Source organism: Apus apus, chromosome 5, assembly GCF_020740795.1.
Source record: "Apus apus isolate bApuApu2 chromosome 5, bApuApu2.pri.cur, whole genome shotgun sequence".
In the NCBI taxonomy this organism is placed as follows: Eukaryota; Metazoa; Chordata; class Aves; order Apodiformes; family Apodidae; genus Apus; species Apus apus.
In genome coordinates this window covers 27,907,041-27,928,700 of record NC_067286.1, presented here as the reverse complement: position 1 = coordinate 27,928,700, position 21,660 = coordinate 27,907,041, and the positions used below count along the sequence as shown (strand labels likewise).

At 42.7% G+C, this 21,660-nt stretch overlaps 3 protein-coding genes across 4 annotated transcripts in view; 2 read left to right on the top strand and 1 right to left on the bottom strand.

The window, feature by feature from the left end:
- The window catches only part of TTBK2 (tau tubulin kinase 2), a 98,714-nt gene extending 85,160 nt beyond the window's left edge, over positions 1-13,554 (top strand). For both annotated transcript variants that reach the window (XM_051621364.1, XM_051621365.1), the window contains 2 exons: positions 3,902-5,175; positions 6,138-13,554. In XM_051621364.1, coding sequence (XP_051477324.1) covers positions 3,902-5,175; positions 6,138-6,609 — 1,746 coding nt within the window. In that variant the 3' untranslated portion in view covers positions 6,610-13,554. The remainder of the gene's footprint in view (positions 1-3,901; positions 5,176-6,137) is intronic.
- A 3,461-nt stretch (positions 13,555-17,015) lies between these two features.
- Positions 17,016-19,392, bottom strand: LOC127385491 (uncharacterized). Its single transcript, XM_051621296.1, has 2 exons — positions 18,776-19,392; positions 17,016-17,941 (listed from the first exon to the last, which is right to left on the bottom strand). The coding sequence occupies exons 1-2, from the start codon at positions 19,236-19,238 to the stop codon at positions 17,283-17,285; spliced, it is 1,122 nt and encodes a 373-aa protein (XP_051477256.1). The 5' UTR covers positions 19,239-19,392; the 3' UTR covers positions 17,016-17,282.
- A 246-nt stretch (positions 19,393-19,638) lies between these two features.
- Positions 19,639-21,660, top strand: part of CDAN1 (codanin 1) — a 33,438-nt gene continuing 31,416 nt past the window's right edge. The window contains 1 exon segment of the mRNA XM_051621701.1: positions 19,639-19,734. Coding sequence (XP_051477661.1) covers positions 19,639-19,734 — 96 coding nt within the window.

Genomic DNA, 21,660 nt, shown 5'->3' with positions numbered 1-21,660 from the left:
TATATGTGCCTATAGCAGAGGGGGCTGGAACTAGATTATTTTAAGGTCACTTCCAACCCACACCATTCTATGATTTAACAAGGTTCAGTTTGATACAAGTTCTGTTTTCTCATACACGTTCCCAGATTTTTTTTTTCAAGTTGGCCTTGCTCTTTTGTTTCTCTCTTAAAGCTGTACCTGCAGCTGTAGCAACCTTTGCATGAAAGGCACTTCTGCATGATTACTCACTTAAGTTTCTTCCACATGCAGGTGAAATGACAAGCCCAGTGGGGATGTAATCTAATTGTTGTGCTTTCAGAAGACACATAGGAGGTTTATTGACCATCTGAGAAAAAATACTTTTGTTTATCACAGACCAAGAAAGTGATACAGCCATTTCTGAAACTGTGAACTACTCAGCAGTACTGAGTCTTTGATGATGCTTAGTCATCCAGTATCTTTCTCTTTCCTCCACTTGGTCATTGTTTTTCTTTCACAAGTAGCTCCTGCCTGTTCTATTATAGATTGTTCAGCAAGCTTACTCTTCTGTTTCTTGGGTGTAAGGAGTAAATCTGAGTTGTCTAAGATAGGCCTGACAGACTAAGAAATTCTCTCTCCAGATATGACAAAGGATATGAAGTCTGTTGAAAAATGTAGATAAAGTTTGTATCAGAGCTGATTTCACCTAGAGAGAATTGACATACGAGAGAAAGGTCACAAGGAAGAGTTTCCATGTAAACATATTTGAGCAAAGGAAGGTGTAAATGCAATTGCAGCCCTTCTAGAAACCTACCAAGAAGATAAATATCCTTCTAAAAGCAAACAACTAAGGTTGTCCTACTTCTGAAAATTAAGAGGACACCAGAGCCGTTCTATTCTAAAGGAAGCCATTCTTCTTCAGATATATGGAATACACTCCATTTTTTTGATTCCTGGGTTATTTGAATTGGCAAGCAGACTTAGCTCATCAAATGAGAACCTTGGAAAAGGAACTTTGCTAGATTTCCTTACTTTGGAGGTGCTGTCTGCTGTCCTGCAGAATAAGGTATTGAAACAAGCTGGAGAGAGAGCTAAGTGGACAGCAAAATGTCCAAGTGATTTTTCCAAAATTTGAACATGATATTCCAAAGAAATTATTAAATTAAACTTTCCAGAACACACTTTTACCCAGCTTGTAATTCAGAATTTCTCAGAGATCTGATTATTTTTGTGTGTCATGCAAAAATATGTGCCTCTGAGCAACTTTCTAGAGATACATGGAAATCTATGGCATAGCTGCCTGTTTTTTCAGAGCTTTTTACTTCCTTTTTTTTTATCTAGGTTTATCCCTTTTCCTTTCTGTGGAGGGTTCTTGCTAAACTATTTTTGTTTATCACTCAAGATTTAGGCACTACTTGACCTAATAATGGAGAGATACTTTAAAATGAATTTCTTCTTCCTCTGTTCTTTCTGTAGCTGATCTGATGTGCTTGGATTTTCTTACAATAGAGCTTTTGAAGTAAGAAATACTTCTCAAACTCAAAAGGGCAGTAGTGTTTCTTCCAGGGGAAGGAAACCAGACTTGAGAGTAAGAGGACATGAGAAGGTCTGTGCTGAAACTAAGTCACTTTGTTTCTCAAGGTACTGTTTTAATTCAGCAAACATGAAGGGACTATATTGGCCCAAACTTGAAACCAAATTATCAGGGAGACAAAAAGTAGCCTCTTGCTGCAAGTCTCAGTGATTTGTTTTTTTCCCCTATTTCAATAAACCTTAACTTGGGGAAGATGTGACGGACAATTTAGATCTACTTAGGAAAAAAAAGAGTTCAATTATCTTACATTTCTGCTTTTTCCCCCCCCCCCCCCCCATCCCCACCTTGATGAAAAATATAACTTTATGTAGCCTAACAACTAGTTGCACTTCGAAAACAAACAAAAAAACCACCACATTTTTCTCCGTATTTTATTCCAAATTTCACAAAAATATGATTCCACATTTTAAGGTTAAGGTCCAAAAACTTCATTAGGTAAATTAGAGAGGTTCAGAATAAATTGCATAGTATAGAAATAATTTAACATAAATAGTTGGCCACTCTTTAATTCAGCTTTATGCCTGTGATCTGTGTTTCATGTTTTTTTGTAGTGAACTGTTTATAATATTAGTTGGATGTTTGTGTTTCATGGAGGTAAATGTGCACCCACAGTGATGGAAATTTTGTCATACAGGACTATGAAGGAAATGCAAAAAAACAAAAGAAAACCAAAACAAACAAACAAACAAACAAAAAACACAAAAAAAAAACCCCAAAAAACCACCAAACATCAGCAATAATTTCAATGAAGGTATTATAATTTCATGGGAAATCTGAGTATATCTCCTTCACTATCAGTTCCCATTTCTTATTTTGGAGAACTGTTCTGTATTTGTAAAGTTTGAGTACACAGTATAAATTGTCACAGGTCCTGAGAGATTAACTTGGTGTCTACCACCCAGTAGTACCAATGTCCTAGCTCTTGCAAAAGCCTATTAAGCTCCACAGCATGTATAATTTCTGCAACAGGGTTAAGTGAAATCTGTCTTGTAACACAGCAGAATCCTGGCAGCACTGGAAACAGGCTACCGCTAGTTGTGTCTTCTACCATCAGTGCATCAAGGAAGTCTTAGTGTCCAAATCCAGGCTCCAGTCTTCCACTTTCTGTTGAGTATTGCAAACGCAAGCTCTGTCAGATTCATGAGCCTAAAGAATAAAAGGGGAAAAGGAGCTGAACTCTCTGTTCCTGTGGAGAAAGATGTAAGGGTAGCCCGTTGATATTTTTTTATTTTTATTTTTTTCCCTCAATCCTGTGTGTATAGACCAGAATCTAGGGCTCATTTTCTCACAAGAGTCCATTCCTCCCTTGGCCATAGAGGTAAAACTCCACTCACTTTTGTGTGTGCTCCCTCACCCTCTGATCTCATGACTCTGGCATTTCTGTCTGTACTTCAGTGGGGAAGGTGAGAAGTGATTCCATTCTGGTTTTGTACATGCTTGACAGGAACTGCGGGAAGTGGGATTGTGTCCCTCAGGTGGGAGAGACATGAATGCAGGTTTCCCGGTTCCTGGGTATGTGCTCTAACACTGAAGCTGTGCACTAAAGGCAGCACTCATCCTAACCAACTGTTTTTCAAAGGGACTGTGGCTCAATACTGTGTGTAGGTTTTAGGAGTGCTTTAAGGGTATCTGTTGGATTACACCCATGAGGGAATTTAGATGTGTGAATATTTAGTTTGTGAATCTCTAAATGACGTTAGGTAAGGAGATGTCCTAACCAAACTACTTAATTAAAATGAGGCATAAGCTTCTATAGGGAAGGTAATAGCTAAAATTTGGATACACAGGAAGTTTTTTCTGGACAAAAATGGAGGTATTATGCATATGAGTATATTTAATTGGGTAAATTAAAAATTGGGAAGTTTTTAATTAATTGTTTTGTTAACAAAGTATCTAAATTCTGCCTAAATTGAAATTTAAATCCATTCCTGAATCTGGACCTCACTGTGTTTTGTCTTCTGTTTTTGTCTAAAAGCGTTGTTATGTACTTGTTAAAGATTTTACGTTTTTATGCAACTTATTCTAAGAGTGTTCAAACTAATGAAAAATAAATAAAAAGCTTGCCTATTAGGTTGGATCTCATTTCCAGAAGGCTTACTTGGTAACTGCAACATCTTTCCCTGAGACTATATTTGTTTTTACTTGTTACACATTTCTGTCTTGGGATAATAGAGTATTTTTTTTTTCTAATTATCTATATGTAAATTATGAAGTTAAGTATTATTTGAACATTGTGATTCATAGGAATAATTAAATAATGGATCTTGGAGACGTGAAATAAAGAAGAATGTTATCTGTGTCTTATTCTTGAGTTTCTCACCTTTTTCCTTCTCTAATTTTCCCATGCAGATAACTATACCTAGACCTTCAGTGGCATCCACTCAGTCTGCTTCAGAGAGCTTTCATTATGGCCACCAGCTAGAGAAGAGAGAGCAGGATGGTCCATCTATGGAACACACCGTGGAACTTTCCTCTCCAAAGGAAAGTTTGCCAGGTTTGGCTGTGACAGAAGATGCACTTCCAGCTAGTGCCAGCAGACCAGATTTGGTACTTAATATCAGCCAAGAGGTGCTTGACAAGGAAGGACTTGTTGAAGAACGTGTCAACATCCTGGACTGCAGCCAAAAGGAGCTGCCTGAGCAGCATACCGGAATACAGGAAGAGAAAGGACTTGAAAATATTTCTGTAGAGGAAGCTGAGGAAGAAAAGCTTCCAGTGGTTTCTGAGGATGCCGTTGAAGTGCTAAGCAAAGAACAGAATTCTTCTTTGCCAGGAAACTCAAAATCTGCAGAGGAAGAGCCTCTAACAAATACTGAAGGTGCTGAAGAGTCAAAGCCAAGGCCCGTCTGTTTGGTGCCAAACCAAGATGAGGTTCTGAAGTTGATAGCACCTAAAACATCAGAATTTTCTCCCTCAAGACTTACCAAACCACATGTTAACAGACAGGCAAGCAAAACAGCACTAGTTCAGGAAAATGGTTTTCATTCTAATAAGGAAGACGTCCACATCCAAGACTTGAAATGCCACCAAGTGGCCCTTTCTTCTTTTTTGCACGAGGAGGACAAAAAAGAGAAAAATGCTCCCAAAAATGGAGAGTTATTCCACTGCATTTCAGAAAATGAGAATTCTCACCGATCTAAGAAGGACTTAGTTAAATCTCCTTTTGTATTCAGGCAGAGCCGAATCCCAGTTCTAGCACAAGAGATAGACTCAACATCAGAGTCCTCTTCGCCTGTTTCAGCAAAGGAAAAGCTTCTTCTAAAAAAGGCCCATCAGACAGACTTGGTCAAACTACTTATGGAAAAGAGACAGGTCAAATCTTTCCTCGGTGACCTCTCAAGTGCCTCCGATAAGTCACTGGAGGAAAAAATATCTGCTGCTCCTGTACAGTTTTCTGAGGATGATGTCTTATCCTCGTTTTCTAGATTGACACTGGATTCTCATTTCAGCAAACAGACAGAAGAGGGCTCTTTATCTCCAAACGGTCCTCAGTCCAGAAAAAGCAAGATTCCAAGGCCAGTGTCCTGGGCAACCACTGATCAAGTCACCAGTTCAAATTCAACTCAGTTCTTTCCTCGGCCACCACCAGGAAGACCGCCCACTAGACATGGACTAGAAGCTAGGTAATGCAGAGAAAATAGAAATAGGTTTTCAGGTTGAAAGTGGATTTGAGCTAAACTGTAGTTACTATGTAATATGTAATCCTATAGAAGTTCCATCCTTTAACTAGTTTTTAAAACATTCTGGGCGTCAATTCTCTGAGAAATCTTACATTATTGGAGAGTAAATGAGGAGAGACTGTTCACAGGAATGAGCCTGCTTCACTGTTAAATCTTATACATTGTGTAATGTCAATCAATAACTAACCTGTCGATCTATAACTAAATCTTTGCACTTTTTTAAAAAAGCAGGGTCACTTTTTTGGAACTGGAGATTATTCATGAGCCCAGAGATATCATATCTGGCCCATTTGAAAAATTGAACTATTAGTGTAGACACTGTATTTGGGTTTGGAGATTCCAGCTATCAGATCTGAGTTAGCTGTGCTTGGATCAGGGCTAAGTAAGAACACCTAATTGAGGGCAGAGTGAATTCTAGGAGCCCCTCTTTGCCAATTCTGTATGGACAACCACGACATAGTTTTGTCAGTGCCAGGATAAGGAGAATTTTGATACAATAATGCAAAATCCTGTGAAGGAAGTTGTGGTGTGCTTTGTCACCCCTTAAAGTTGTGTGTAGGAGTGTATCAATGGTGTGCAGGAATGGATGTTCCCCTCCAAAGCAGAGGTGATAGGTGCTGCTCTTCCATGCACATCTTCCAGCACCACCAGGAAATTTTGGTTATTCTGTAAACACTTAAGCTGTTTATAGGAGTGAGTGTCTGCAAATGTAAATACTGTGTTGATCTGAACAACACAGAAGCCAAAAGTCTAGATCGAAACACATCAACCTTATAGGAATGTTCTGCTCCAGATGTCTGTTCTGCAGTGTAAGCTCATCCCTAGTTTCTAGTGATACTGAGTTACCAAATGAACTTTGGTGAGTAGATGGAAACAGAAATAATCTTTTTTCATTTCTTCTTAAGGTTACGCAGATACAGAGTCCTAGGGAGTAGCAGCTCGGACTCAGATCTTATCTCTCGTCTGGCTCAAATCCTACAGAATGGATCTCAAAGACCAAGGAGTTCTACCCAGTGTAAGAGTCCAGGATCTCCACATAGTCCAAAAACACCACCCAAAAGCCCTGTCACCCCCCGACGCAGTCCCAGTGCCTCCCCTAGGAGCTCTTCATTACCCCGTACTGCCAGTTCTTCTCCTTCCCGGGCTGGGAGACCTTATCACGATCAGAGAAGTTCATCATCCCCACATCTTGGGAGGAGTAAATCACCTCCTAGCCACTCAGGCTCCTCATCTTCTAGGAGATCCTGCCAACAAGAGCACTGCTGCAACAAACCAAGCAAGAATGGTCTGAAAGGATCTGGCAGTTCCTTCCACCATTCCCCAAACACTAAGACTCCCACAGGAAAGAGCAAGTCAACCACTAAGCTTAGCAGATAGGAACTGGGCCTTGACAGGTATAAAGCCTCCTCCCAAATCTGATGCATGTTGTGTCTGTGTACTGTGTATTTAAAAAAATAATCAAAAAAATATATTAAAAAATTGTGTTGAATCTGCGCTTTTTAAAGAAAGTAAGCATCACCAACTATTCATGAGAAAGCATACTGTGTAAATAAGTGGCCTAGGAGCAGGCAGCAAGCAGATCTACAAGAGGGGAAGTAGAGGCCAAGATAAGAATGACTAGGTAGTCAAAGAGGTGCAATGTATTTAGAGAAAAAAAATCTGTGTGTTTTGAAAGGGTAATTATTTCTTTGGTTTTAGTTGATCTAGCTAGAAGATTTGGCCTAATTATTAAAGGCCTTACATACCCAAGGAGTCTGTAAGAAGACCTGAAGTGGTTATTCCAAAAATGACATCACCACTTGGGAGAAAAGTACTGCTCAAGCATGTCTTTGCAGTTTGAAAAAAGCACACAGCTTAGAAGATGATGGTACTTCAACCTTACAAGTCTCTTCCATTTTGAGCTGCACACATCTCGAGTCACACAGTACTCATCTTGTCCCCTGTCTACCATGACACAGATTCTTTTTTTACCTAAGGAAGTGATCATGAACCTGGTCCCTTCTTGGTACTGATGACATTTTACAAATTACTATAGACATTTTCCAAGATGTTTTTCTAGCTATATTCTTTAGAAATACCTTGTTTAGTACAAATTAGGATCCAAGAAGCTAATTCTCAGTTCTATATCATACACTTATTTGGGAATTGTGGTGGGTTTCTTCAAACTATGCTCAATAGAATTTGGAAGAGCATTCCTGTCTAGAAAATGAGAGAAAGGAGAAGATATCTGCACTTCACAGAATGTTGCAGATTTACAATGAATTGCAATGTAAGTTAGGAAATAAGTTGGAAAACATGAGTACCTTTTTTCCCTTAACTCAGCTGCAAGAAGAACCCTTGTTCTTGCTGGCTTTTGTTTCTCCATTGGTTACAGGTCACTTAAACCACTGATCATACCATGCAGAGATGATTAGCAATCACAGTTTGCTTTTTTGGTAATTTATTTTCTAAAAACATGAAAGATGAAACAAATGAGGAGATTGTCTGCTTCGTGAACTTGGTAGGTTGTAAGTGGCAGAAATATTCTTAACACCCTTACAAAATCTGGATAAATATATTAGTCATCAAAGCAAAACATACAGAAAGCAATCTGAAGTATTTTTTATGTTTGATTCTTGTCATTCTTTTGCCCAAATGGATTTTTTGATAGTCAAGCTTCATTGTGTCAGTAAAGTCCACGATGTCTGATTCCTCCAGTTTTGGCAGTTACTTAGTTACCTCTTGTGCTCTACAGGGTCTCTGTGGGGAACATAACGGTACAGCACCTTTGCCATATTCAGAAGAGAATAGTGGGTCAGACTAGTAACACAAGAACACAAGCCTGAGAAAGATGCAGCCAGCTCTCCCTAATTATTCCTGCTGTGGGGACACTGGATGCATAAGAGACTTGCCAGTTACTGATCTGCTTGCTGTAGTCATATGCCTCTCCAGCCAGCATCTGTGCTTTTTTTAACCTCTGCCAAATGAATACCTTTGGATTAAAAAGGGAATATTTTGTCTCTGAGCTAATACATTCTAATGCTGCATTAAAGCTGCTCTGGAGCTGCACTGAATTTCACTTGCTTCGTCTGACTGTGTTGATTTTTTTAATTTTATTTTTTTCTTACTATGAATATGTATATTGTTTCCCATATGAAATGTAGCACAGTATGGAACCTTAATCTCATTCAGGTTTCAAGCACTACAGATGAATGCAATAGGTAGGGTATACCTGCTTCTTCTGAAGAAACTGTACCATTCGAAAGTCCTATTCCTTTGTATTATATTGTATAATAGGTGCTATACTGATAATTGCATGTCCTCATGGTAAATTATATAATATAAATATTTATATATACATATATGTATATGCTTATATAAACTCATTCTTTCTCACTTTTCATTTGTAATTTATGGACCACAAATAATACTCTTCCCTTTCTGTTGATTCCTGAATCCTTTTGGCATTACATCCTCTATTTCGCCCCCAAAATTTCTGGAATGCACGAATTCTAATAGCCTTTATACCTTGGTACAAGATTGAAGGACTGCTGATTTCTCAACCAGCCAATGTTTTGTCTTACAGCTTGCTTTTTTCCTTTATAATTTTGTGTGTGCATTTGCATATGGAACAAGAGCAGAGTCTCAAAGGTATTTTTATTTTTTATTACACATAGGGCTTGTGGTTAATAATTTTTATTTAATAATGTGAGTTCTCCGTTGTTACAAATACTCATCATATAGGAGCAGTGACAGTCAATGAATACCTAACAGATGAATGTGACGACAACAACGAATTCCATCTTTTCCTTCCTGTTTTCCTCATGGTTCCTTATGGTATACCGTAAAGATAGTTTAGTCCTAGTGTGGTATTTTTGCCCTGGGCACTGCTGGAATTATTTGTGAAGGTGGTGTAGCAGGCTATGATTATTTTTCTTCCCCTCTCCCTTATTTCTGAAAAGCATTTATTATGGTCCTGTAAGCTTATTCCTGCATCAACATGGTCAGTTTTAATAGGTATTGACTTCATGCATCCTTGCTTGAAATGCTGAAGTTGTGTTATATTTTCTCTCCAGTGTAGCAGGATGTAGAAACAGGTAATTGCTTTACAGGTGAGAAAGAATGTAACACATAAGGATTTTTTATGCTGTCTTCAAAGTACAGAGTTGTCCATTGTTACACATTACCATGTAAAATAAATCAATGCTGTAGAAATTAACTTGCACTTGAAAAACTCGCCAATGTAAAAATAGTAAACTATGCCAAAAGGGAGAAAGAGGTATCAGTGATGGTTAATGACCCAGACTTCTTTCAATGCAGAAAAAGGTAAAAGGACTGTATGCTCCCAGTTGCTTTTTGCTGTGGATTCAACAGGATCTAGTGATAAAATCATGAAGATGTGAATGAAGGAGTGATTGTGAGGAATTTATCTTGAATGACCCACTTTTTTGGAATTTATTATTGCTTGATAGCCTCTCCCCAAAAGTTGACAGAATTGCTTGCTGTAGTCTAATATAACAGTCATCAGTTCCTGTAGTATGGTTATGGTCAGCTGATCAACTCATACATCAATATTAGCTCAATATTTCTAGAGGGCCTTTATAATCATCAAGAAGTCTGTAACCTTCATTATTTTAATATGCACCTGACTGCATAAAAACACCAACACGTGTGTGTGGTCCTTGTGCAGAGTTTGAATTAATGGAGCATTACCTACAAAAAAATATCATGGATGAGAAACATTTTTCTCTGTTGTACAAAATGGTTACAGTAGCTTGCACAAGGATTTTAGCTGGGAAACAGTATAATCAAGGAGCTGGTGCATTGTCCTCTTCAAGCCTCCATTTCTGTGAAGGGCAGTGCAATGGAACCATGACGTGTAGCAGATGCTGCACACATGTTTCCTCTTGATGGTGTTTCCTGTGTTCTGGCCAGCACTTCAGAGCATTTTTAGACAAACTGAGGTTTGAAGCCTTCAAACTAAACTAGGACTTGAAAAGAGTGAACATTTCACGCAGACTTTTGTGCTGCAATATAGCATGGTATAATAAATATAAATTGCGAGCTCAAACATCTGTATTAAAATTAATAAACCTCATTATTAATTACAAATGCCAGTTACTAGTTAAGTAAAACCCTGTTAAAAGTTATAGAAGGTATGATACAGTAGAGCAAGACTGGCAAGTTGTATGATGCTAGGCACCTATCTACTACTTTAGCAGGATCAGTAAGCATAGAAAATTTCACTGCTCAAAGGCAGGAGCAATATGAAGTCTTAACTGGTAGTTAGATACAATTATTCAGGAGACAACCCCCTCACTAGAGCCATCAGCCACATCCTGTCTTGGGAAGGTTGGACATATTCTTGCCTTGAAGTCTGCATGTTTGAGATCAAGCTTTCTTGCATACCTCACTAAACAGTCTTGATGTAAAGGGGAGGATCTGGTCCTATATATTTAAAAATAGTTTGAAATATTTTTCATCTGGAAAAGACTTGCAAGAGCTCTATAATTTACAATTTGTATTATTATGGTATTAACTATAGCTGGGAAATCAGATTTTATCTTATATAAATAGACATTTGTACATAAGTGTATCTATATATACACTTATATAGATATTGTATATTATATAGAAACATATATACATACATATGTGTGTATATAAAGATAGGAACAGTCTCAGCTTTTGCATCCTGTTTACTGATATTTATTTGCTCTTATTTGCTTTAATCAGTTCATCTACTGTAATTTTGTTATGCCCTAATTCTGATTCTTCATATTTCCCATATTACAAGGCCTGATCTGATACTCCCATTAAGTTGCTCTTACTGCAGTAACATTTATGCAACAGTTGCCCATAATGCTTCTAAAAAATACTTTCCTTTTCTTTTTGATGAGAATGTAGTCAAAGCCAGACTCACAGTACAGACTCTTTCCTGTAAACCGTATTTTTCCCTAATGAAGACATCTTTGTGGAACACTAAGAGGCATAAATTCTGGTAAGAAGAAAGTGATTATTCCAATTTCTAAAATGGGTGTAATGGCAAACTAGGGATCTGTGCCTCCAGTTTTCATATATATGTCAAATGAGAGAGGAATCTTCTGGAAAGAAACAGGAGAATAAAAGAGAACTCAAAGTCAAATTGATTTCTCTTTATGGGCCTATAATTATCCTAATTTTTTTTTCTTGTAGGACTGTGAGGTGACAAGAGCCATTCTTGTCTTGTCCATTCCAGTGAGCAAGGGGCTGCTTAGGTGTCTTAGGTTATCACCACGATGCATTCTCTGTCTGCATTTCCACTGTCAGGAGTGTTCAGGTTCTAGAACTGTCAGCTGTATAAATAAAAGCCTTGACATCATCCATGGTTCCTTTCATCAGCTGATAAATGCTCGTTCCTATTTCTGAAACTTGTGGAACCACGCACAGTTTTTCTATTCCACTTCTTTTAGCTAATCAAGTAGGCAGTGAACTGAAGGGTTTTGTTTGCTGTTTTGTTTTGGGCTCAAATGTCATTGGTTAAATTATTGCAGTTTTCAGTAACCAGTAATGCTGGCAAAAGGAAGCAAGGATCAGTGTTTGGACTATATGCAATAGATAGGCATAGGTCATACATTTCTTAGCTAATACATGCAAATCCCATAACCATGCACCTCACACAAGAATACCTCAGCTTTCTGCTTGAAGCCAGTCTTCCTTTTCCCTAGGTGTAACATTTATAAAGGAGAAATTATGTACAAATCAGGCTGGATTGTGTAATAATTGTCTGGAATTAAATTAAGATTCTGTCAAATGCCAAAACATTTTATCACTCATTTTTCTGTGGTTTAAATAATCAGGCTTTTAAATATTAACATTTGAGGGTTTGTTTGGTTTTGGTTTTTTAAGGAAAAAGACATAGGAGTGTATTGTTTTGAAATCTGATGTACTAAGTTGGCGATTACTTGTTTGAACATGTAGGCTCATTTTACTTGCCATTGTTAGTAACAAATTCTCTCTTAACAGTCATACACGTAAACCCAAAAGTCAGTGCACATCGTTTGGGTATTTTGTTTCTGTTTCTCCCCTACGTGAAGAGCATGGATCCTTGGGAATTCATGCGTTCTTGTGAAGGTGAAACTTTCATTAAAATCAGTATAGGGTTTTGTTTTGTTGAAGTCTTTATCCCTGCTTAGGGACTGAAGGAATAAACTCTCTATAGATCATATTTGCAGTTGCTGTATTTAAAATTGGAAAATGCTTATTTTTAATTACTATTATGACATGACATGCCTTTTGAGATCTACTTTTCTGTAGGAATTGCTGCAGAGCGCCAGCTTTGACCAAGAGTACAAAGTGTTTCCTTCTAAAATAATACCACAAGTGGGCTGCTCATATGAGGTCCTGATGATCCACAACTGTGTGGGAATTCTGCTGTAATTAATTTGAGTTACAGATGTTTGTTTACTTTTGACCTAACTTTAATACAAAGAACCTATAATAACAGCTTGCTCCCAAAGATAGAGTATAATTAGTTTGGTCTGTCTGGCTTCAAATCCTTTTAAACCTGTATCTGCTTCATGGCAGGCAAGGTCATAAAGGTTTGACACAAGGTGAGGTGGGAATTTTTTGTTTCATTTTCACATCTTTTTCTTCTGACTGGACATCTGGATTGGTTGCTTAGCAGCCTTCTCTGCATCTTTACTTTCCAAAAAGCAAAATTTGAAATTCTTCCTCAAACTTTCTTTCTATAGAGTCAGCCCAGAGATGAGGTGCAGTGCTTGTGTTAATAGATGCCAATTTTCAAATGCTTTCCTATGAATATCCCAACTAGTAAATTTAAGGAAATCACCAGCAATGCCTTCAGACTTTTTGACTGACTTTTTGAAGCTGCCAAACAATGGCAGCTCATCTAAAATCTCTAGGCAATACCACAAAGAGTGAAATCTGTGTATTAACTAAAACCACAATGTTGTCACCCCTTAAGAAATTAGGTACTCAGTAGCAAAATCTGCAGCATTATTATATTAAGTGGAAAGTAGTTCCAAGATTGATTGTTACCACTGAGGAAGACAAATGTTGAGTCCTTCAAATTTTCTTGCTCAGTAATTGCAGTTCCCTTCCTGTCCTTGGAAATCTTCTAAGCCATTCTTTTCCTTTTAAGTTTGCTCAGGCACCCAAGAACATAAAGAGTTAATGCCCTTGTAATGGTCATTTGTACATAAAGTTGTAATTATTTATTTTCTCATTTGTACCATATCAAGGCTTTGTACAATGTTTTAAGTTTTGTTTTCAAATTATTTTGTATTTTATTTTTATAAACTGGTTCTAAATAAAATACTCATTCAGCATGCAAAACTTCAATTCTTGATTGTGTTTGTATAATTATTTGATTATCTACAAAAGTTGTAGTTAATTTTTTTTCTAATATTTTTACTGTTGTAACCCTGTACTTTAAATTGAGAACGTACTTTAAAAGTGGGGGGTTTTTTTCTGTCACAAGAAAGCAAAAAGCAAGTGTCTGTTGATACTACTGCAACATGAGTCAGATGTTCATACTGCAAGTTGGAATGATTGGATCAATGGAAGTTTGACTGATTTAATAGGTTTGTGTATTGTATATAAATAAGAACAGAAAAACTCAACTGGCCTCCTCCCTTTCTATTTGGTCTTGCTCTCATCCAAGAGCAAATTCAGCCAAACAATAAATGATTGTCACAGCCAGATCAGATCAATTTTAGTAACAACATGGTGGATTCCAGCCTTGTAATTCTGAAAAGCCAGCTACTTTTTTCCCCCACCTTCAAAACTGTAATTTCTTATTTAGTCAGAGGCCACCATAATTGATATATTTGGAGATGATCAGCTGCCCAGATCTAGTCACTGAGGTTTTACAGCCTCTTGACAAGACCCATCTCACCCTCTGCATAGTACACTTAAGTGGCAGATAGCAGAGAAATGAATGAACATAAGTTGTAACTGAATCTGAGCAGTTTGTGCTATGTGGAAATGCAGTGTTGAACTAGCAGTTGCTTTGGTTTCCTCCTAGAGCCTTTCACTTCTCTCTCTAGTAAAACTAGGTAAAAGTAGACTAGAGTATCATCACAATTTGTATTTGTGCTTTTTGTGCCTGCATGCATGAGTCCTGCTATGCTGTAGAAAATAGTCTATTCTTTGCACAGCAAAACAAGGGTTTTAGGGAAGTCCAGGAGAGTTGGGAGAAAATTCCCTGGATCTTGCTCTCGGCATCATCACTGTTATGCCTTGTATGTAAGGCAAATTAAAGAGCCAGTGTGGCCCCTGTTCGAATCTTTGGCAGTATTTTCATTAAGCTTCACAGCCAGGTCACTAGTTCTTGTCATTTATATCAATAGCTCAAAATGCTTCACATGACAGGACAAAAACTGGGACTCCATTTAGTCAGTAATGTTCCAGGAAAATGATGTTTCATCTTCTGTTAAGTGCAGCCAGAAATTTAATGGCAGCTTCTGGACAGTGTGTGCTTTTGGTGCTCCCAACAGAACTACAGTTGGATCACATAAAGGGCAAAAAAAGAAATAGCAAGCCAGCTGTTTTAAGAGGAAAATAACAAATCTGCACACTCTGTACTGCAGACAGGCAGTTCAGTACCTCTCCTTGTTTAAAACATGACAGAAAGTTGGATCATACCAGAAACAGAAGAGTGGCTGTGATCTGGCTCCAGTATACATTAGCAGTATGACTGACAGACTGTGGGAAAGAAAGAAGACTGGAACAAAGACACGGGGGTAGATCAATTTTGAGGTCTGGTAGTTGTCTGATTACCTAAGTGTCTTCTAGCATTCTCTGGCTCCAGTCAACCCACCCACTTCACTCTTAGGATCTTGTGCTTCTCTGCATTTGGAGTGTAGCTTCCTCTCTTTAAAATTTGTGCTCCAAGATGAGAAAGCTGTGCAGTGCACACAAGCCAGCTCTCCCTAGAAATGCTGTAGTAAGTGAAATTATGGAATTAACAATTGGAGAAAAAAAATGGGAACACTGAAAGAATCTCACAGTTGAGAACTGGCTCTTGCAACCTCGACAAGCCCAAACAGCTGCCCAGAAAGACTAGGTAAACTTTTCCTAATCTGCCTGGAATGTCACAGTAGCACTAACTGACTTATTTGTCCATGAGAACAAATAACAAACAAAGGGTACCTTCTTCAGTTACAGAATACAGTGCTCAAGAGCCTGTCTGTTCTGAACAAAGATGTCAAGACAACAGACTCAAAAACCAGATTTAGAAAGAATAGTTATCTTCTGTTTTTAAAACCAGTGATTTGTAAAAAAATATAGTGATACCTGTCACCCACACCATCTCCTTTTGTAGGGTAAATATGAAAATGAGAACCTTGTCCTTTACAAGGCATTAATTCCAATTAACAATATTAATTTTGTGAGATATTTGTGTTTTACTCCATCTCTGATACGGAAGGAAAACGCTAATGTGCCTGCCCTGTGTTCACATTTTATGATGATACACAGGCAGAAGCAAAGTACTTACATTTTCCTACAGTATAGTGCTGTCAAAGCAACTTAAAAAATTATGTACCTTACCCAGTGACTACATGTTCTTATGCTGCTGGGAGAGGGACACTTGTGTTGCCATTCTTTGCATCCTATGTATTGGCTACATTCTTGTGGCAGGAATTCTTGTCCAAAGGGTCTGGCAAACCAGAGGCAGCTAGTTGTTTCTGTAAACCAAATTTATCTGTATAACTTCAATATTAGTGATAAATGCATATGAAGAGGACCTGTGTGATTTTTCAGTCACTGGATTAAACTGCAGGTGAGAGGTTTTTTGTTTCCTCCCCAGTATGGACAATGGATGTAAGGCAGCACCTCTCATTCTTCTGAATTACGCGAACTAGAGTGAATCTAATATGTAAGTCTTAAACACACTAGCCTTAAACACATCTTAAGAATAGTGCCAGTGACAACAGTTTCCTCCTATCTAAATGTGAAAAGGAGATTTTCACTTTAGGAGAAAACGATTCCTTTGTGCTTGTCTCAGAGCCGACACTTAACAAGCTGCTTTTTGCTCCAACTCTTCTTTCTCTTTGTCTTCCTTGGATATATGGTTAAGAGAATGGAAGATTTAATTCACCTCTGTGATAGCTGAAAATGAAACCCTCATAAACTATGCAGGAGCATTTCTTCTGTCTGAAGTCAGCCCTGCTGCCTCCAGTGGGTCTACAATACAGAAACTTTTTTGCTCTCTGTATTTCAAATGTTGTAGTATTGACTTCAGAAGGCTTACAACACCTGTTGAAGATGCAGCCTGCTTATAAACCACACAGGGAAAAATTACTGCATGCCAAAACCAGGCATCACTCATTGATTACTATTTTTTGCTGTATTTCTCTATTTTAATTGTGTGCCAAGAGCCTGCTGGTGCAGTAAAACAAAATGCCTCTGAGAAGGTGCATTTGACAAGCTAAGAATGCACACTAGCCAGGCAGAGCAATGCTGTATGAATTCTGAGTTCATTCATGAACCAACAAGCTCAGTCCTAAACCATTCCTAGAGTAAAGCAAGTTTGTTGAACTCTTCCTGTGATGTCTTGCACAGATCAGACTTAAAAAAACAAAATCCAACCAACATACCAGGCAAATGGCCCTGACATTATACTTACTAGAAAAGTACTTATAAACCAACTACTTCTGACATTGGTTTAATCAAAAAGCTAAGCAACTCGTGTAAGACACCTCCTGCTGGTCAGTAACCATGTTACTTTTTTATCCCACTCTCATGCCTTTTATTTTTCAAAAGGTCACATAAAACAAAGGATGCTACAGATGAGAGTCTTAGTCAAAATAAATCTGGTTTTATGTTTGGTTGGTTGGTTTTTTAAGAGAGCAAGAAGATAAAAGAGGACAGAAGAAAATGAGCCAACCACCACGGAGTTAAGAAACAGAAGACTGGTAATTAGTGTTTAATGCCACCTATAGCGAAATGTTTCCCACTGGGAAAGACCTGGGAGGCAAGTCCACTTTGCTCCTTCGAAGTCACACACTGGAGCAGGACATTCAACAGCACCTAACACCACAGTCACTTTACATATATTCAAGTTTTTACACATCTGCAAAGCAGAAGTAGTAGCAGCCATTTGGGTGTTCTTTCTTAATGGTTCTCAGGGGAGGCCTAGAAAACTCGGAAGGACCTGGTTCTTGTGACATGGAGCTGGAGCTGCAGCTGCTGCTTCTGCTGCTGCTTCCAGCCACCTGTGCTCTACCTCTGTCCTCAGTGGGGGAGGCCTGGGGGGAACCTGGGCTCAGGTACCCAGCTGTGGTCTGAGTAGAGGCAGTAGCATATGTGGTCGGGCCAGTGTGGTTTTTCACATAGACATTTTTTATGGCAACGAGTGTATGTGCCATGAGGCTGAGGCTGTTGCTCAGATCTTGCATGCCTTGCTGCAGCAGCCGAAGATTGTGGTTGACACTGTCAAAGCCGGACTGGATCACCTGCATCTGGGTCTGCTGAATCTGCATTAGATCCTCTTCAGTTATTTCATTTTGGTGTGCCTGGGACCTGCCTTTTGTTTTGGCTTTTACTTTCCCAGAGGAACCACTCCCTGATGTCCCCAGAAAAGGCAGCTGTTCTTGGCTAGGTGGAACCACGGCCATGTCCTCAGAGCTTTCTTCTGTCTCTACCACCTTCACTACTATCTCTTCTTTAAAGTTCATCTTCTCAATACTGCATTGATGAGATGGGCCAGGATTGTCATTAAAGCCTAGAGGAGATGGGAGAAGAAAAGCAAAGAAGAGTCAGTGAGAAACTTCATGACCTTGGTAAAATGTGTTACCATCCACAAAGCACTAACCTAAGTCCTTGAACCAAGAGTCTACAATTTGCACTGCATTATCTTTGATGCTTTTAGAAGACGTATTACCTTGGTAGGTGGGAAGAAAACCATAAAGATGCATTCACCAGTTAACCACGTTTTTGAATACTACAGATCCCTTACTGGCCCCTCACCACTGCAGGGGAGTTTTAGGTTCCAAGAGACAAAGTTCACTGCAACCTCATTTCATGCTCTGCTGTGCACGGGGGGTGACCAGTAACAGCATCACCGAAACACTGCGATTGCAAGAAACTGCTGGGTATCGAGGGTGATGGTTTCAGCGCCCTAACGCGATGTGTCCCTGGCACACGGGCAGCCCCTGCCCCGGCAGCGCCCAGACCTGCTCGCTGGCGCAGCTCCTGGCGTCTGCAGGAACAGGGACACAGATGTGAGCATGGGTGGCTGGGTCTAATGCCTCATAGATAGGCATCTCCTGCGGGATAGGGTTTTCTCTTAGGTGCTGTTTTGACACACTTTTGACGTGCAGCGCGAAGTCCGCCAGGTCTGTCTATGAATATTTTGCATTCCTGAGCAGGGAAGACAGTTATCCAAACCAGACACTTTCAAACGGGGCTGGTATCCGCAGCCTCCTGCGCGCAGCGGCCGGCGGGGATCCCCACCACGGCCGCGGACCAGCGCCGTTCCGCCTCCGGAGGCCGAGGCGGCGGCCGTCGGGGCTCCCGCGGCCGGGGGCGGCGCCGCGGGGGCCGGTCCGGCACTCACCCATCTCCCCCACGACGGCGCCGGGCAGCTCCAGCGTGTCGATGCCGCCCACGATGGGCACGGCCTCGGCGGGCAGCAGGGAGCCGTAGGCGCGGCGGCGGCGGAGGTGGCGGCGGGCGGGCGGCGCGGCGGGCGGCATCGCCTCGGGGGCCAGCAGGAGGCCGAGGGCGGCGGCGGGGCCCGGCGGCCCGCAGCCCTGCGAGAGCCGGCAGAGCTTGCTGCGGTCGCGGCGCTTCAGGTCCCGCCAGCGCTTCTTCAGGTCTTCCACATCGCGGGGGCAAGCGGCCACCGGGTTCACCTTGTGCCGGATCAGCTCCCACACCTTCCGCTTCTGGCCCGGGGAGGCGCGGCCCGGCCCCGCCGCGAAGAGCAGCTGCTCGTGCTTCAGCACCTGCTCGATCAGCACCTCCGTCTCCGCCTCGTTGAAATTCGCCTTGCGCCGCTTGGGCGAGTCCTCGGCCATCCTCCGCCGCGGGGGGCCGGGGCAGCCCCCGCCCGGCGCCGGCGGGAGGGAGGGCGGGCGGGCGCGGGGCGGCGGGGGGCGCCGCTGCCCCTTCCCCCGCTCCGGTCTCCGGGCGCCGCCGCCGCTAGGCCGAGCCCGCAGCCCTGCTGGGGAAGCAAATACCGCGCATGAGAGGAAAAGACGCGCACAGGACCGGCGCAGGCGCCCCGTGCCCCGCGTCTTGACATGGGGAGGGGGCCCGGCCCCGGTCCCGGCCGGCGCTGCCCCGCCCCCGCCCGCCTCCCCCCGCGGGAATCCCCGCCGCCGCCCCGCCCGCCGCCCCGCCCCGCGGGAGGGGGCTCCGGCCTGGCCCGCTCCCGCCGCGGGTTCTGCGCCTGCTCGGCGGCGGTAGCGCCCGGGAATGGCGGCCGTTTTGGAGCTGCTGCTGCAGGAGGAGGTGCCGGTCAGCGCTGTGGTGCGGTGGCTCCGGCACGGCCCCGGCCACCGCCCCGCGGAGGTAACGCGCGGCGCCCGCCCGCCCTGCCTGCCGTCTGCAGCGCCCTGGCCCCGGCGGGGCCGAGCCTGCTCCGCTCCACCCCCTCGCTCCCCCCGCGCCACCGGCTGGGGCCGTGCGGGAAAGTTTGTTTGTCCCGGCGCGGGGGGCGGCCGCTCCGCGTCCCTGCGAGGGGCAAAGCCCGCGCGGGTCACACCGCAGCCCCGGTCAGGGGCCCGTCCGCGGCTGGCAGCGGGAGCCCCGTCTAACAACCGGCGGCGCCGCCTCCGCCGCGGGCGGGCTCTGAGCGGCTCGGCGGGAAGGCGAGGCCGCCGGGGGGGGCGGCTGCCGGGAGCCGCCCGCTGCCGGCGGCGTGGAAGCCGTTCGTGTCCGCGGGGCTGAGCCTGGCGGGAGCTGACGCGCCTGGGCCCCGCGGCCTCAGGCGGGCGGTGACGGCGCTGGGGCTGAGGCGGGAGCGGTGGCGGAGGCCCCGCGGGTCGCTGGCGCGGGAAGCCTGGGTCCTCTGGCCGTCATGTGCCAGTGGGGACCCGAGGGGAGGGCAGGGCAGGGCAGCCGGTGTCCTGCGGAGACGTGGTGACGGGAAGGGGTGACGCTCCCTGCGTGTTCCGCGGGGAAGGCAGCGCAGGGAGGCGGCGGGCGCTGTCACCAGCCCCGCCTGGGCAGCCGGCGCCGCTGGGCCCACGGGGCTGCGTGTGGGTCTGTGCGGGCAACGCTGCCCCTTCCGACCGGTCCTAACGGAGGATCTGTCAGGGCTGGAAGCGGGTTCGTGCGTGGTTTGAGTAGGCTGAGCTGTGCAGTGCGGTATGGCTGGGGAGTTTGTGCTGCTGTGGCAGTAAAAGCATTTGTAACCACAGATGGACTATGGGTGCTTATATTTCGGTAATAACGTAGAGAAACTATTAGTATTTAAAGCATATCCTTCCTGAACTTCTCAGAGTACATCACTTAGTATTAATTAAAATCTAAACTCACTGCCACCACTCACATGAGGTAGTTGAGTATTGCTGTCATCCTAAACTTGCACGGGAGAAAGGGATGGGCGTTTTGTGTTGCTGCGGTGTTTCCTAAATGGTGCCTTGCAGAAGCAGGCCTGTGGAGGTTATGAAGTTTGAGATGCTGGTGGTGGTGTGGAGGCTGGAAAGTTCGCCCCCACAAGGGAGTTGCTAGCTGCCTTTTGCTGCTGGGAGCAGCTCGGTTGCTTCAGAGTGAGAAAGCAGGTGGGAAGCTGGCAGCTGTTGACTGCCCTTGTCTGGTCGTGGAAGAAGTGAACCTCTCTTCAGTTGCACAGAGAAGGATGATTAAAAGCAGGTTGTGTGCTCAGAAGTTGGAGAAACTACCTGACCTTGTGGACAGCACGGGCTGTAATTGTTTTCGTGTTTTGATGCTAAATCCAGGAGGGCACCTGAGGGAATGGTAGGGTATGTCTTGCTCTCATTTTCATGTCAGTTCTGGACTGGAGCTGGTAAGAAGTTGGGTGGTCTTGCACCTTGCAGGGTTTGTGTTTTTTCACTGAGTGTTAGAGTGCTCAAGCAGTGAGCCATGACTGCTCCACTTGTTATCCAGGCTGTGTCAGAGCCTCACGCCTCTCCAAGAAGCTGAATTGGTTTCACACTTTTGAATATGAATTTCAGCATCAGTGTTGAGGATTTTTGGAGTCCAGTCATGGCCACTCTTTCACAGCCTCCCTTCATACAAAGAAGTTCTTTAGTAATAACGTTTGCTCTCTTGACTTTTCATCTTGTGGAGATGTGAATGTACGATTTTAATGCTAGTAAGGAGTAAGTTGCTGCTTGTGAGAGCTTCTTCTGTTGTTGCAAATATTGTTGAATCCCTTTGAGAGGAAACAGCAAGGTGAAGTGTTAGCAACAAAAGAAATTTTACCCAGTGTACAAAACTTTGAACTAAGTATGTAACTTGAAGTCTTTTTTT